General features: G+C 43.8%; 1 protein-coding gene across 9 annotated transcripts in view; it reads left to right on the top strand.

Moving 5' to 3' along the window:
* Positions 1-16,407, top strand: part of RREB1 (ras responsive element binding protein 1) — a 127,712-nt gene that overhangs the window by 90,937 nt on the left and 20,368 nt on the right. For all 9 annotated transcript variants that reach the window (XR_003993671.1, XR_003993673.1, XM_030500872.1 and 6 more), the window contains 2 exons: positions 6,991-7,180; positions 8,951-11,693. Coding sequence is in view for 7 of the 9 variants with exons in the window: in XM_030500872.1 (XP_030356732.1) it covers positions 6,991-7,180; positions 8,951-11,693 (2,933 nt within the window). In the remaining 2 variants the exon portion in view is untranslated. The remainder of the gene's footprint in view (positions 1-6,990; positions 7,181-8,950; positions 11,694-16,407) is intronic.

Raw genomic sequence — 16,407 nt, forward strand, 5'->3', positions numbered from 1 at the left:
CTTTTCTTACCCCAAAAGAATACCAGAAGGTCCATTTGAGTTTGTGTGCACAAATAATGAGTTTAATTCTGGATGCTGTGCAGCTTCCAGTGTTGGTAGCTGTAGAGGACTGTACTGGTCAGGATTTTTTTCTTCCTGAAAGGTATACTTGCCTTAATTGTTAAACCCTTCATTGTTATCTAAGTTGATCTTCAGCTCTTGCTCCTGGATTCTATCCAGCCAATTTCTTGACACTTAAGTTTTTTAAAACTTCGACGTTGGTTAAGTAACAAAGTCATTATGAGCAAATGAACTAGTTTGTTTGTGCAAGTGTCTTCAGGCCATCTCCCATTTTCCCTTTATTTGTAGCATGTTAATTCTGTTGAAGTAAATGGTAGAGTAAGCTAGTGTTCCACTGGGGCAGAGGTATTTAAATCTGGCACTGTTGAAGTGTTGCTGGTACGTGCAGTTCATTACAGTGTTGGGAAGAATGGAATCTTTTCCCGATTTTACTTTGCTCACACACAAAGAAAATTAAAAGATGGCACAGGATGGTTCATGCCTTTTTATTAAATCTTATAGCAGTTAACTTCACTTGAGTTAATCTGACTGAGGGAGTCAAAGAGTAACTGGTATGGTGGTATGGGCACTGGTGTATTCAGACCAGTTTCTGAAGCACAACATCATGCTGGTTTATATCAGATCTGTCCTGGCTCCTACATGATACTTTTCTCGCCTGGACCACAGCGCAGCTGTAGGAATGCACACAGCATTGTGCATCCCTCTATTAATAGAAGGGCTGGTGCAGTGGTTTCAGCCTTTGCTGTACCCAAGGGTGACTTCTTTAAGGGAGAGGATTACAGGGAGTGACAGAACACGTTGGTAACAAAATCGGACAGCCAGTGGGAAAGTGGGAGGGAGGGGAAGCTAAAAGTCAAGTCCCGGCTTTGCTGAGGAGGTGAAGCAGCATGCAGTGAACTTCTGGTGAGCTGTGTCCATCCCCCTACGCACTGGAAAGGGGAGGGGAGCCTCTCCAGCCTGTCAGGGAGTTGGTTCCTGGTGCTACTGTGCTGCTTGTGGTTTCAGCACAGACCCATAACATTGGGTGAGATGGAGATGGGAGAGCAGCAGGTCCTTCGGGGTCAGACACTCTGTGATGCTGCAGGGGAAGGAGACAGGAATGATCATTGCAGGACAGCGAGAGGACCCACAGGGATCCCTGGGAGGCAGGCAGGAGTAGCGTTCACAGCATTGCTGCTTTTCCATCACTCATCTGCAGCAAGCGGGAGAGATTAGTGCAGCTGTTGGGTGTTATTTCCCTGGGCCCTGGGTGGGGAGGCCAGGAAGGGTTTTTCATCCAAAAGGAGATGAGCATCTGGACCTGGGTGGGGTTATGCAGGAGCAGAAACCAGTTTGCTGTCTCTCATCTCCCTCCCTTTGCCTTGCCCCAAAAGAAGTGAGAGAGAAGCAGAGGAATCCTTTCCTGAAGGGGAGTGTGTCTGTAACCAGCTAGTTTTCCTTTCATAGGTGGCAAAAGCCCTTATATTTAAAACTATCCTTTCTCCATCTCCTCCTCCTTGTCGGCCCCCGCTGCAGCACGTGTTACTAGTGTGGAGGCAGGGAGCCTGCTCCCATCCCTGGTACGGACGTGAGTCAACAGCAGGGAATTGCCCATCTTTCTCTTTTGCCCAGTTGTATTATTTTTAGATGAGCACAGGATTGTCTTTGCTCCTAAGGAGAGCTGCATTAATTCTGCCAATAATGTGAGACAGAAAGAATAACAACAAAGGTAGAAATTTATATATGGTATGTATTAGGGATTTCGGTGGGAGGAGTTAGGTTGACTTAATATAGCTGTATTAATGACTTCTGTCTCAGGATGTGTTTCATTCTTGTTTTGTTTTCCTTATTTCTGTTTGTGGCAGTTGCTAAAGAGCACAGACAGGAAAGGAACAAAATGGTACCAAGCTTGTTTTAGATAAGGCCCAGAAATTAACATTGTTCTTATTTGTTGACATCCACAACATGAGCAACATAGTGTTAGTGAGCTGCATGGGTGAAAACTTCAGGTTTTGGTCTACTCTTGTGTGCTTTCAGAAGTATAAGTAGAAGAGTGCTGAATGTCGCATTTCTACTGCCAGTCCCGGGTAATGCAGAGCACAGTGTTTGTTTAATTTCTTGGTAACAGAATGATAGATACAAATATTTGGCATTTGCATCCTGACTACTGAAATAAAAAATTTAGAAGGATTGAATGTTTGACTGCATTACCCTTAATTAAAATCAAGACTGATTAATTTTGCTTAAAATTTGGCTCTGCATTTCCTTCCTAAAATGTCTTTCCTTTTCTTAAAGGAAGAAAGCTATTTCCATTGCTGACAAATTGGAATTGGCTTAGTGAAGAGTGTAATGCAAGGCAACAGGCATCGCTTATGTAAACTTTTCTTGCAACAAGCAAGGTGCTGCTTGTTGAAAGTGTAGCAAATCCTGGCTTGCTTAGTGGGCTGCACAAAGCATTGACTATTTCTTAACACCTGTTAAAATGCTTTTATATCCTAAGTAGCATTACAGATTTCAAAAATATGAACTTCTTTTAGTAGAAAGCTTTTTAGTGGTGTGTTTTTACACAGAGACCTTGTCTGCATTAAAAAAGCCCAAACTTTAAGAGGTGCACTGGTGTAGTAATAATTAGACAGTCTCCTGGTGTGACACGTGGCCTGAGCCCCAAGGTCAGCCTGGTCGTTGCACTGTCAATGCACACTTATATTTTGGTTCTGCTTTTGTGTTTTAGCATTTTTGTTTTCCCACCTGCTTGCTTTGTACACTTCTGCTAGCGAGCCAGAACTCTAGTATTAAGTTTGCGTTGAACAGATATGAGTGACTCCAAACTGTAAAGGCAGTTGAGAATGAAGCTCACTTGAAAGTGTCCTTAGCTGCCAGAAGCAGTTTTTTCCTTTTTGCTTATAACTGGATCTGTGCTTGGAACTGAACAGCTTTCTGCTCTTTGTTCTGTAATCGTATTTATAGAAAAATGGAAAACTGTGGCCAAGGCTAGCAATCACATGATAACACAGCAGCTTTTATTAGCTACATCTGGAAACTTACCTTGCAAGTAGAGTGCTTTTATCTCCGCTCAGGTGTTGAGCCATTGCTCTGCCTGTTCTGCTAACAACATCAGAACCTGTTCCCATCTCTGTTCTCTGCAGCCATACCGTCCCTGTTTGACTTGGCACTTCACCTGAGCAGACTTGCGAATTTGTAAGGAGAGGGGGAGTTTCATGGTGTTTTGGTTTGGTTTTTTTTTTAAGTTGATCGTGAGCAAAGTATTACCATATGTTTCAGATACTTTATTTGATATGCTGGACTTTTCAGACTTCCCACAATTATTTAACTATTTTTTTATTTTTTTTTTAAGTAGTTGAAGCAACAGGAAAAACTGTTGCTATCACCTAGGATTCGTGTCTCTTATCCTTCTTAGACTGTAGGTTTAGATATAAAAATACTGTAGGCATTGACAGTACCAAAGATGGAAAACAGTACTGATGGCAAAACAGAGAAATTAATGGTTAGGTTTCCTTAAAAAAGAAAGAAATGCTTCCAGTTACTGTGTTGTTAGGCATGGCAGCTTACTCCGTTTTAAATTAACACAAGCCTTAGTCAGTGCAGCGTGGTGCTTGCCTTAACTAGTTAGGTTTTGAAGCTTAGTACCTGTAAGTTTTTGTTGGAGGTGGTACACATCCATAACCGCATCTATGTTGCTAATTGTATTCAAAACTCAAGCCATGTCATTTAGGAGAAACTCAGACTGCCTTCCTACTTAAGAAGAGGGGGAGAGAACGCGACACACACAGACGTGGACATGAAAAAGATGATGTGCATACACTTGGGCAAATGGGCCATGTATTTTAAATAGCTTGCATCTGTAGCGAAGACTGACAAGCCCAAGTGAGGTCTGCAGAGCCTGAGAGACCTCCTGAGCCAGCGACATGATGGCACCCATCAGCATCAGGAAGAGCTTTACAATGACCTCCCTTGTCCTTGGCGAGTGGTGCAGGCGCAAGGTGCCAGCACGGTTGCTGTAGCCTGACAGGCCGCCTGGGGAGCCTGCCCTGGAGAAGCTGCTCCACGCGTTTCTCAGGCTGCTTTTATTCCAGCTCTCCAAGCTGTGGCTGCCTTTACAGGTATGCTTGGACCATGGAGGAAGGAAGGGCATCCACATGTCCCTCCTGTGCTCCAGCTCCGTGCGGTGCCAGGGGAAGGTGCTGAGCCAGGGCGCAGTGCATTTATATGCCCCAAAGTGCCTACATCTTGGGGTGACAGGAGTGATATATCTGGATTTTTCCTTTTTTCAGCCGAGAGCTTCTTTTTGACCGAATGGAAAAAGAGCTTAATCCTTTTCCTGACTTCTCCTTTTGCTTGCTGCTTCTTCACTCACAGCAAGGAAACTAAAAGACAAGACTGAAGCAGAAAGAGAAAAATAGAGGGGTTTTTAATTCTATGCATTATAAAAGAGAGAAAGTACATACTCCTTTTTCAAGATACTACTTTTGTTTTGAGGGAGAGGATGCGGTTCCCTTTGCATGGAAAACACCATTTTTAAATTGCAAATTTTTACTGTCCTGAGGCATAGTAGTTGATACAGGTGTACTGCAGAGGACTTTCACACGGGTCTCTGCTCTGAAAGATTAACTCTCAAGTGCAGCCTTTGATGGGAGCCCTAAATAAACCAGTGCTTAAAGTCTGCGAGGTGAAGGAGTGTTAAGATGGATGAGGAGCACCTGCCTGCTGGGGTGGATGACAACTGGCTGCTTGGCCAGGAGCGCTGGCTCCTGCTCAGCCCAAATCTTAGAGGTACCGTAGCAGGCGCCAGCTCTTCCAGTAGCTCTGTGATCCCATCAATGGTGGATGTGCCTGCCTCGTCACACACTGCACAAGGGGATCCCCCCTGCACAAGGAGATATGACTGCTGCATTAGGTTGCTGGCACAGGGAAGACCAGGCACATCAGGGACCCTGGAGCTGCATCAGGATGCCCCGAGGTGAGGGTCTGTGTCCCTCTACAGAACAGCAGGCTCCACAGACCACCAGTGATGCTCCTGGTGGGGCAGGAGCATGCCAGAAGCACGGCTTGCTTTCACACAAGGCATTTTCATCACCTCTAAAAAAGAACTTATTTAATTAGCTTGCAAGTTCTTCAGATGACTGCTCTAACTCTTTAATACTCTCCTTCCCCCAGTGGTTTTGGTGGTTGTGTGTTTTTTGTTTTCACTGAAGATTAAAGCTTTGCATCACAGAATAGGTGCTGCCAAGTGAGCTGGAGGAGAGCTGTAGATTCTGACGCTGGAGGAGAGCTATGCGTTGGCATTCCCCCTCTCCCCCACCAGAGATTGTTGTCACATTTAGCAGACCTCTTTAAGTAAACATTTGCTTTGTAAATGACATTGGTTCGGTATTTAGTGGAATGCACGGACTATGCTGGCAATAATTATAAAGGTAGGATGCAAGTAAATCGACAGCGGAGATAAAACATATTAAACCTCCAGTGCATAATATTTATGTCCCAGCCTTCTGGGTACCGTGATAACAAAGGCCATGTTACATATACTTCACACTTGCTTCTTTCACCACTCAGAGACTATGAGTCCGATTGCTTATTGGGTGACTTGGTTATCTCTTTCATTTTCAGGGAATAAAAAAGGTCTGTGGAAGTTTATGTAGTGATAAAACGAACAACAATGGGAGTTTGTTAGGGACAGGACAGGGAGGGGGTGGTTTCAGGATTTTGTCAGGAGTCATTTCTAATTGCAGGATGTTTTTTTAATGAGTAGGCACATGTCCTTTTCCTTGATGTGGAGGGCGAAGACAGTATGGGGAGAACTAAGGCAGGAGAGACATGCGAAAAACTCCTAGTGAATATAATATTCTCGCTGACAAAATCTGACTGCTTCACATTCACTGGTGTTTGCTTCTGTGAAACTCAGGCTCTGGTTGTGAGCTGGAGCTGTAACCACAAGGAACCGTGCTGAATGAAACTGTGTCACTTGTTGAGTGCAGAGTGGATGTGACCTGTCATGCTGCAGAGCTCAAATCCCAGATATTTAAAAGGCAGTAGGCTTGTTTGTTAACATGTTGGCCAAATGTTGCTGCGTAGTGCTTACTGCCTGCAGCATAACCGCATTTTCGATACCTTTGATTTTTTAACACAAGTTTACTTTATGTGAGAGACTTCTGTTTAACTGAATTTGGGATTTGAGAACTTAGGAAAAACAGGAAATCATAGCAATAAGGTGTCAGTAGGAAAACACGGTGCATCTGCCTTTTTCTTTGGGGCACGCTGGCTGTGAAGGGGGTGTATGACTGTCAGAAGTGTTGGACATATTTCAGGTCTTTCTCCTCTGACTCTCTTCCCCTTCAAGGAGCACTAGTTTTCCTTTTAAAACAGTGTATTTCTCATAACAGCTTTGAGAAAAATCAGTGAAAGTTAATGGAAAAGACAGCGCAGAGGAAATTCATACACGGGTGTTTGAGTGGTGTGTTTTAAGCAGTAGTTAAAAAGAAGGTGCTATTTATACATTTGCAGCTGCTTGCTACTTAGGTCTGATTTAAACTCTCTTTGTCAGAGATTTTTTTAAAATGTCTTTTATTTTAATAGCACTTTCCAGTAAAAATGAAATGGTGTAAAGCCATTGAGATATTTTATGTTGGACAATGGGAAGGTTGTCAGAAGGTTGTGGTCTCAGCTGCCACTTTGCCGTATGCCCACGTGGGACGCTCGGATCTCATTCTTTAAACTGCTAGTGAACGTAATGGCCAGAAACTGGTAGAAAGTGACTGTGATTAAAACAGCCTTTCTGTGGTCATAAGTTTTTGACATGCTGTGGCTTTGTTTTGCATTTAGCAGGTTCTTGGTATCATGGGGTAAGAGGAAGGAGGCTGTCCTAATGCAGGAATGGTAGCTGTTAAGCTTGCAGCAGTCAGTAAGTCATTTCTCTTTTATTCCTTTCCTTTCCAGGTGTGACATCTGTTGTATTACCTTTCGTACTCATCGGGGCTTACTGCGCCATAATGCAGTTATCCACAAGCAGCTTCCCAGAGATCCCATGGGAAAGCCTTTCATTCAGAACAACCCTTCAATTCCAGCAGGCTTCCATGACTTGGGATTCACGGACTTCTCCTGTAGGAAGTTCCCCCGCATTTCTCAGGTACTTTCTGTTCTTCATAGCTTAAGGTAACAGCTGATACAGCACATATCTTCTGAATTCATTGAAAGATGTGTTCTTGATGAGGCAGAGATGGGGTGTAGAATATTTTGTGGAAAGCACATTACCACTGTCCGTGTAGGCTTCAAACACTTTCTGCCTTTCCTTTTTCTTTTTTCATCTAAAGAATATTGGGATAAGTTGTTTGTTTTTTTTTCAGCATTCCAGAGGGTAACTATTGGTGTAAAGAGCTATAAAACTATTTTAAAGGAAAACTTTGATGATCTTAGATCCTTGCCTCTTCCAGCCTGCCCATTAGTTCTCTCCTTCCCAAAACCATCCCACATCTAAAATCAGTAGGGAAGACACATGGTAAGGAAGACATTATTTATTTAATTTCCTGTAAAAAGGATGTAGTTGTGGTGTGAAAGATTTTATCATGAAAAACTTCAGGAAGTCACCTTACTTAGTAAATGGCGACATCTTCAGTGATTTCTTCACAAAACACTCCCAGGCACCTTTTCACTATGTTCCTTATGTGAGGTCTGAAGATTATGCGTCTTTGAGGGACAGTGGCTGGGGAAAGGCAGGGAGGTAGTTTGTAAATATTTCTGTAACAGCCATAAAGCTTTCTGTTGGATGGTATTATTCCTTCCTCTGTCATACCTTGCCTGCCTTAGTTAGTTTGGGTCTGGATGAAGCTGCATATATATTCAGAAACCCCAAGAAATAAATCAACAGCACGATCCAGCAGGACCATGCTTATTCAGTGTCTGCACTTTTCTTATTCTACTTGGATTAAAGCATTGATTTCCAGCTCTTCTGGCTTGAAGGTGTTAGACCTGAAATTTGGTAGGTAATTCTGTAACTCGAGTAGAGTTTTGGTGTAAAAGTTACTAAATCAGGACAGAAGAGAACTTTTAAAACAACTTGGGTTTCTTTCTTTTGTAATTAGTGGCAGACATTTAACATTATTAAGGGTTTTAAATGTTGTGACTTCCTTTTGTAATAATTTTGCTTGCACTGTGAGGCAAGACCTATGAAGTATCTGAATAAAGTGTGTAGAGTATATAAAGATCTTTCCAGCCCTCTACTTAATTTATCACTTGTGCTCCTCTTTGATGTGGAACCTTTGCAACATGTGAGCTATGTGGGTAGCATTTAAATGCAGTATTTGGATTCTTGATCATTTTCAGCAACAGGTATAAAATCCATTTGTGAGCCTAGTATTTTCCTTGGGAGAATAAATATAATTAGACTTCACTTTAACCAGAAGCCTTTCCACTTTGGGCTCTGCTTTTCATTGATTTGTTTTAAGGTGTTATTATTTTGGTTGTTTTATGTTATTTTGCCTTCTTGGATGCATTCTTTTTTTAATCCTCCTAGTTTCTTTGTAGTAATAAGACTAAAGGAGGTAGTCTTACTGAAGTTTGCTGTATAGTCCACTGAGGCTCCTGTCCTGTCAGAGAAGTGAGAGAGGTTTCTGGAAGGGAAGTTAAAGGTGGAAAAGTATTTGAGAGTCTGAATAGCTCTCTGAAGGAGTTTGCCTCTACAGAAGGGAACTTTTGGAGGATCAGCCCCTAATTCAGATACACCACTTAGGTGACTAAAGATTGTGGAGCAGGAATGTCTCCATGCCAGGTAGGTGGTGGCTGCTCTAAGCTCCTTAACTTGGGCAGTGGAAGAGAGAGTAAAGTGGTTTTGTTTTGCAGAAGCATGTGGTGCCTTTCCAGTTTGAGATGTCTGCTCTAAATATTTTTGCATGTCTTGCAGGTCTGGTGTGAAACAAATTTGCGAAGGTGCATCAGTGACTTCCATCGATTTATTTGTGAGATGTGTAACAAGGCATTCCCCATGCTTTCGGCCCTCAAACTGCACACAGAAACTCACCTGTTGGATCAGGGAAAAGACAAGCACAAGCAACAGTCCGCGATCCCACCCGGCGAGAACCCAGACCAGAAAGCCTTCATGGCATCGTTGGGCCTACAGTACACCAAAGACATCAAGCCTGTCAAGCAGGAGGACAATACGCAAGATGAGGTCCAAGAAATGCGGCTCAGAGCACTGAAGAGTAACCTACCTCAGGAACCCGGCAGCACCGGTCTGCTCAGCCTCTCTCCTCTGGAAGCTGCCTCTATGGGAGGGTCATTTTCAGTCCTTCCCCCTACAAAAGAAAACATAAAGCTTCTCTCGCTGCAGCCTTTCCAGAAGGGTTTTATCATCCAGCCTGACAGCAGTATTGTGGTAAAACCCATCTCCAATGAGTCTGCCATTGAACTGGCAGACATTCAGCAGATCTTGAAGATGGCTTCTTCCGCTCCTCCTCAGATCAGTCTTCCTCCCCTTTCTAAGGCACCTTCTGTCCCTGTGCAGTCCATTTTCAAGCATATGCCACCGCTGAAGCCAAAGCCTTTGGTAACACCCCGAACAGTCGTTGCAACCTCTACACCTCCTCCTCTTATCAGTGCCCAGCAAGCCTCCCCTGGCTGCATCAGCCCGAGCCTCCCACCTCCCCCTCTGAGGCTGATCAAGAACTCAGTGGAGTCCTCCTCCAACTCTCACCTCTCCCAGCCAGGAGCCAAATCGAGCCCTTCCTCTCAGTTGCTCCTCCAACCCAAAGTAGAGCCTTTAACTCAGCATGAGATGAAGACACAACTGGAGCAGGACAGCATCATCGAAGCTCTCCTGCCTCTGAGTATGGAAGCCAAGATCAAGCAAGAGGTCACAGAAGGAGACCTCAAAGCCATCATCGCAGGGGCAGCGAACAAGAAAGCCCCAACCATGAGGAAAGTTTTGTACCCCTGCCGTTTCTGTGACCAGGTGTTTGCCTTCTCTGGTGTCCTGAGAGCTCACATCCGTTCTCACTTGGGTATTTCCCCATACCAATGCAACATCTGTGACTACATTGCAGCTGACAAGGCAGCGCTGATCCGGCACCTGCGGACGCACAGCGGGGAGAGGCCTTACATCTGTAAAATCTGCCACTACCCGTTCACAGTGAAAGCCAATTGTGAGAGGCACCTGCGAAAGAAGCACTTCAAAGTGACCAGGAAGGACATAGAGAAGAACATTGAGTATGTCACCAGCAATGCTGCAGAGATGGTGGATGCCTTCTGCTCCCCAGACACTGTGTGCAAGCTGTGCGGTGAGGACCTGAAGCATTACCGGGCCCTCCGCATTCACATGAGGACGCACAGCGGTTGCCAGAAGAAGAAGCCGTTTGAGTGCAAGGAGTGTGGCACAGCCTTTTCAGCCAAGAGAAACTGCATTCACCACATCCTCAAGCAGCACTTGCATGTGCAAGAAAGGGAGATTGAGAATTACATCTTAGCAGTGGACTGCAGTGCCCAGGCAAGCCAGACAGACCCTTCTTTATTGGAGGACAGCACTTACATGGACCACAAGCCCATGACGCCTTTCCTGGAGCCACAGAATGGCTTCTTGCTTGGGACATCATCTCATGTTCCCATCAAACTTGAACCTGCAGGCAACTTCCCAATGGATTTTGATGAGCCATTGGATTTCTCTCAGAAGAACAGAAGCCTGAGTGCTGTGCAAGTGAAGCAGGAGAACCTGTTTGGCTCTTCTCCCGTGTCCTTCTACGACTGTTCCATGGAGCCTATTGACCTGTCCATCCCTAAAGCCCTGAAGAAGGATAAAGATGATGTCCCATATGAAGCTAGGAGTCAAGAGTTGGCTGCTTCTGGGAACAGTGATAAAGCCTATAACTGTCTGCAGTGTCCTTTGGTTTTTGGTGCCAATGGGAACTCAGAGAAAAACAGGGGTGTCAGACATACCCAGCCACTGAAAGGTTCATTGCATTTGACTGTCCCAATCATTTCCCCGGCTCTCCTTGGCAATTCTGCCTTGCTGAGACCCTTGAGGCCTAAACCACCACCGCCACCTCTCTTGCCAAAGCCTCCAGTAACTAAAGAGCTGCCACCGCTAGCTTCCATTGCACAGATCATTTCATCTGTGTCTTCTGCTCCCGCTTTGCTGAAAACGGAGGCTGCAGACACCAGTCCCAAGGCAGTGAGCAGCTCCACTGGGTGTGACAAATCAGGGAACGCCAAAGCAAAAGTGACAATCGTGACCACCGTGCAGAGAGACTCCAACCTGCCCAGTGACCTGGCTCAGGCATGTGATCCAGAGCCGTCTCCCGCTGCCGAACCTGTGTTGACTAAGAGAAGAGGTAGAAAGAAAGGAACAAAAAATAAGCCTAAATTTAGCAGTGGTCTGGATCTGGAGTCAAGTGGGGAATTTGCCAGCATAGAGAAGATGCTGGCTACCACAGACACTAATAAATTTAGCCCGTTTCTGCAGTCCACTGACAATTTCAAGGAAGAAAGTGGCAGAAATGGAACAAGTGAGGATGAGAAGGAAACTGCTGAAGATAAGCTGCTGAGAGGGAAGAGGAATGCTTACTCAGACTGCCTGCAAAATATCCCCTGTCCTTACTGTCCTCAAGTCTTTCCATGGGTAAATTCCCTGCAGCGGCACATACTCACTCATACAGGTAAGAGCGCCCTGTGCTCACAGTGGGTTGTAGCCCCTGAGGGTGTTCCTTATGGAAGGCCCTCGTCATGGAGGGGTGTTCATTTCTTGTCCTCTCTTGGATGTCTGGATGGGATTCTTCATTATTTTGCAAATCCCTAGCCAATGCTGTATAGTGATGGTGGTACATTTCTTAGTAATGGAATAATCTCTATGCCTTTGAGTATCAAGGGGGCAAATTAAACTGCTAAAACCCATTTGACTTCAGTGGCATAACTTAGCATACCTGGATTTGCTCAGACTCTGGTTTCAGGTGTTCTGTTATTACTGTCTTATCGTGAAGGTGAACATGCGTGTTGAATATTTCATTGTACCTTACACGGTTTGTTTGGCTGCTTCCAGCAGCTGTTTGTCTGCATCAGTAATGATAAGAAGATCCATAAAAATGACAGCAAAGAAGTGTAGAATTACAGCAGGAAAATAAAATAATACTGTATTTAGCTTTTTTTTTAATTGCGGTGGCTTTTATTTGACAGATCAAAGAAGGAAGATGCAAGAAGCATCATTCTGAGCATTACGTAGTAGCTTGCCTCTAGGAAATGTTTGTTTTCAGTGCTAGACAGCTAAAGGTGGGCTTATGCCCTAGAGCGTGGAGATGTGTATGGAGTCTTTAATACTGTGCCACTGTGTAAGTAACCTCAAACCTGGTGTAAACAAAAGGAGGAATTGGGAGGCAGATTTATACTAGGTTTGGGGTTGTTTCTTATTCTTCCCTGTAAAGGAAATACTTTGTTGAATGCTCTGCCGATTTGAAGTTCACTCCTTTTTCCACCCACACTGTAATAAAGTAATTAGTAGATTCTCATCCTGCTCGGAGAGAGAGCGGACAAAGCTCTGCTTGCTGTTGCTCCCTTTTAAGTCAGTCACAGTTGTTGATACTGTTTACTTCATTATGCAATCTCAGCTCCTGGTGTAAGGAATGGAAGTTAGGGATATTGGTAAGAAACATAGGTGACCTGACCACAGCCTCATAAAACAGAATTTCATTTTTTTGAAGGAATTGAGGTTTCCTGGAGCAACTGATTCATGTCTGTGCTAAGGAGGGAAACCTGCTGAAGAGGTGAAAGAGGCTAGCTAAGAGGTTTAAAGGAAATCTGAGCTGTGGAGCAGTCCCTATTACAGTTTGCCTTGGGTGACGCGAGGACATAACTTGCAAGGTAGCAGTGCAACAGTGAGGCTATTGTTTTCTGGCCCACAGAGACCAAGTTATTTCATCTTATTAAGCATGCAGTTTGCTTTCAATGGTGAAGGAGGGTTCTTTATTCGTATCGATTGTTTTCTAACACCCTGCTCTCCAAAACAAATACATAGTTACTGAAGAACTGTTCATGACACAGAAAACAATAGAGAGGCTTTTCCCAGACTTAAGAGGTTTGACCTGCTTATTGATGGCAGACGTCCAAGGGTAGCAGCATTGGTGTAAACCCTTAATGGAGACAGGAAAATGCACTTGGACATGAGTTATACTGGTAAAACTTGTCTCCCCTACGACCACCTCCCTTGGAAGGAGACACTGTCCCTTCAGAAGGCCTGTGCTGCAGTCCCCACAAGGAAAGCAAGCAACTGTGACTGTAGCAGGGCTGAATACTCAGTGCAGATACAAGATTTTTGGTGCTACTACAGCAGTGGCTATAATCAGATTCTGGTTGGTGCATTCTGGCAATGGTAATACTGAGCTCTTTCCTAATCGTGATCAGCGTTGAGGGAGACTTCTTGTTGGAGGACCACCCCACAGCAAGCTTTGACTGGCATCTCCTTCCAGGTGACACTAGCACTCTGTTTCTAAGCTCCTGGAGTTCGTAGTCGCCCTACTGTGACAGCAGTGTAGATGGGGCTTACTGGAAGGAAAAAGGAAAAGGTAAGCAGGGAAGGCAGAGGAGATGTAGGGAGGTGATACCAAAGCAAGCACTAGAATGCATTCAGGTGGAGTGAGCCATGTGTTTTTGTAGCGAGTGTCAGGTGCTGGTGGCATGGGAGGAGTTTGGCAGCTGTGTGATAGATGCAGCAGTTTGTTGGGTTTGTGTTCAGGGTGGGCTAGTTGTTTTTCTGATGGAGACATCTAACAGTGTCATAGTGCAGTGCACCGTTTCTGTCCCCACCTATTGCACAGGCAGTGACTTGTTAGATAGCTCTGTTATTTCAAAATTGTTAATTAAAAATTCTATTCACTAATCTTATTGTAAAGAGAAAAGGGCAACTTTGTTGTCTGGGCTTGATGGCTGCTCCCTGACCTGGGGAGAGAAGGGGCCAAGAGGCTGATGTGGATGGGATAAATGAGAGTGCTGGTGATCTGCTTAAAAACTGCATGTGTTTGGTATCTGCTCCATAGGGAATCACTGCAGGCAAGTTGGTCCGTGCTCCTGGATTTCTGTAGCATTCTGTTATTAAAAAACCCCAAGGCAGTCATTTGAGCTAAAAAGTGGCAACTAGCTCTCCTCCATCCATTTGTAAGGAAGTTGGAGTAATCTATGTAAGTGGTGTAAGCTAATAGTAAGCATGGTTGAGGAAAAGTTACATATTTTTTAGTATTTAAGCAGTATCTATATATTACCAGTCAATTTTGACACAGTATACTCCTTCTATGCAGTGTCAAGGTCATATTTGCCTATTTTGAAACTGCAAAAACACACATGCTACTGGTAACCTGCGTCTCTCGCACAACCAGAAGGCACCCTCGTGAAAGCTTTCACCCTGCTTACTCTTGCCTCAACACCCCTGTGTGTATTTTAGCTCAAAAGCATTTCCCTGAAGAAGCATACACCTTCCTCACCCGTTTTTGTTTTAATGCAGATCTCACAAGTGGGGTACTGGGAATTTTGCATAGCTTGGATTTATACAGTGTTTAACACAGTACCTGTGTTTTGTTTGAACATGCTTGAACACTTGCTTGTAATGCTTTCTTTCTCTTGATGTCTTTATTGTTTAATTTACTCTTCTACGTTCAACTTCGTTTGCCTTTCTTTTTTGCTCTTGCCTCCCGGTTTTGACTTTTTTCATTCTCAGAGCATCAACTAAAATGAGCCCTGCAGGTGGTGCAGTTAATTTTGCTCCTTTTATGGCATGTGCATCAGAGCAGGTTCAATCTAAAATTTTAAAAATCGTCTTTTTTTGGCCATTAGTTTGTTACAAATAACCTAAATCTGCAAAGAATCACTTAAGGATATTTTCAGAATGATACTTGTTTGGCTCAAGTTTATTTTGTGTAGGAAGTGGCAGAGGAGGATTTTTTGGTTGGTTGTTTTTGTTTTGTTTTGCAGTTAAAACAGGCATGAACTGGACAAGAAAAGATCTATAAACAAAATAAAGTGACAAATAGAATGAAGTTATAGCAGCCCATGAATCCAAATGTTTCCAGTTGATTGAAGAACATAAGTCGTAACAAAAAGGGACCGGAGGCATTTTTATTCTTTGCTTTTATGGCATAAGTCAAAGTGAAATTGTAGACATCTTAACTTTGCAGCATTTGTCCTTACCATGGCAATAATGTGTTTCCACTAGGACAACAGCGGCAGGAGATATCTTAATTAAGGGATGATCTTCTTACCTGTTGTGATTATTTAGATGACCTCTTATATTGAAAAAGACTCCCTTCCAATGACTGTCTTCCACGAAGTTCCCAGCCTAGACTAGTCCTGCTGTCCTAACCAAATTTTACAGTTGGTTCTGAGTCAATATCTAGGCACAGATGTATTTTAATCCAGCCCATGACCATTCTTACAGAAGAAGTTAATAAAAAAATCAAGTCACATTGCACTTAAACCGAGTGTTTAGGTTACCCTTCAGCAAGCAAGTATACTTTATCAGAAGAGTAGTTGCCTTTAAGGGACAATACAGGAAGCAGAGAATGATCTTTTTTTGTGCCTTTAAAGGTGACATTTTTGGAAAGCAGTCTCGTTCCCATTTGGGAATAGGACTGTAACTTGGGGTGGGAGGATTGGAGTTTGCACAGTAAGCAGGATTTTTGTTGGGGTTTTGGGACTTCCAATTAGGACGTTTGTGTGGAAAGGATATCTTATCTGTTGTTAAGTATTGGTCTGTATGACAAATACTTGGTTGATAGGAAAGTTTTAAAGGCTGAAAATATGAGAAAATTGTGACCTGAGATGCAGGTTGAGTTTCAAGTAATTAATCCCCTGCTAATCCTGTCATTGCATGCTTGAAAAGAAACGTGGAAAGGAATTGGGCTATCATGAAGCAAAAGGATTTCTGCTCAACTTTGAAGTTCTGTTTTGTATTTGCATTGTGAATGAAGCCAAATTAAAAGTGCAGAAAGTGGTGGTATTTGTAACCATAAATTTACGGTTGACTTAGCAAGCATCTAAAAAGAAAGAGTGACTTGAAAGCCTACAAAAAGCAGTGCCTTAATGCTTCTAAAAAGTTCTGTTGGCAGTGGAAGAAAATTAAGAGAAAGAAACAGCACCTGAGGTGTCTGTGAGATGCGGGGAATCCCTCATATGGGTTGAGATTTTAATTAGAACAGAGCCAGCTTGTGGAAGATTAAAGTGAGAAACACTCACAGCATTGTATCAAAGCGGCTGCTGGCTGGGAGGGGGTGTACGGGGAGGTGTGTGCACACGTGTGGGTGCGTGTGGGGGGCTGTTCAGAGGTTTTGGGTATGAGGTGGAAGGTGTGAAAAGCGCTGATCTCCTTTTACAAGTAACTATCCTCACAATCTC

Source organism: Strigops habroptila, chromosome 1, assembly GCF_004027225.2.
Source record: "Strigops habroptila isolate Jane chromosome 1, bStrHab1.2.pri, whole genome shotgun sequence".
NCBI lineage: Eukaryota > Metazoa > Chordata > Aves > Psittaciformes > Psittacidae > Strigops > Strigops habroptila.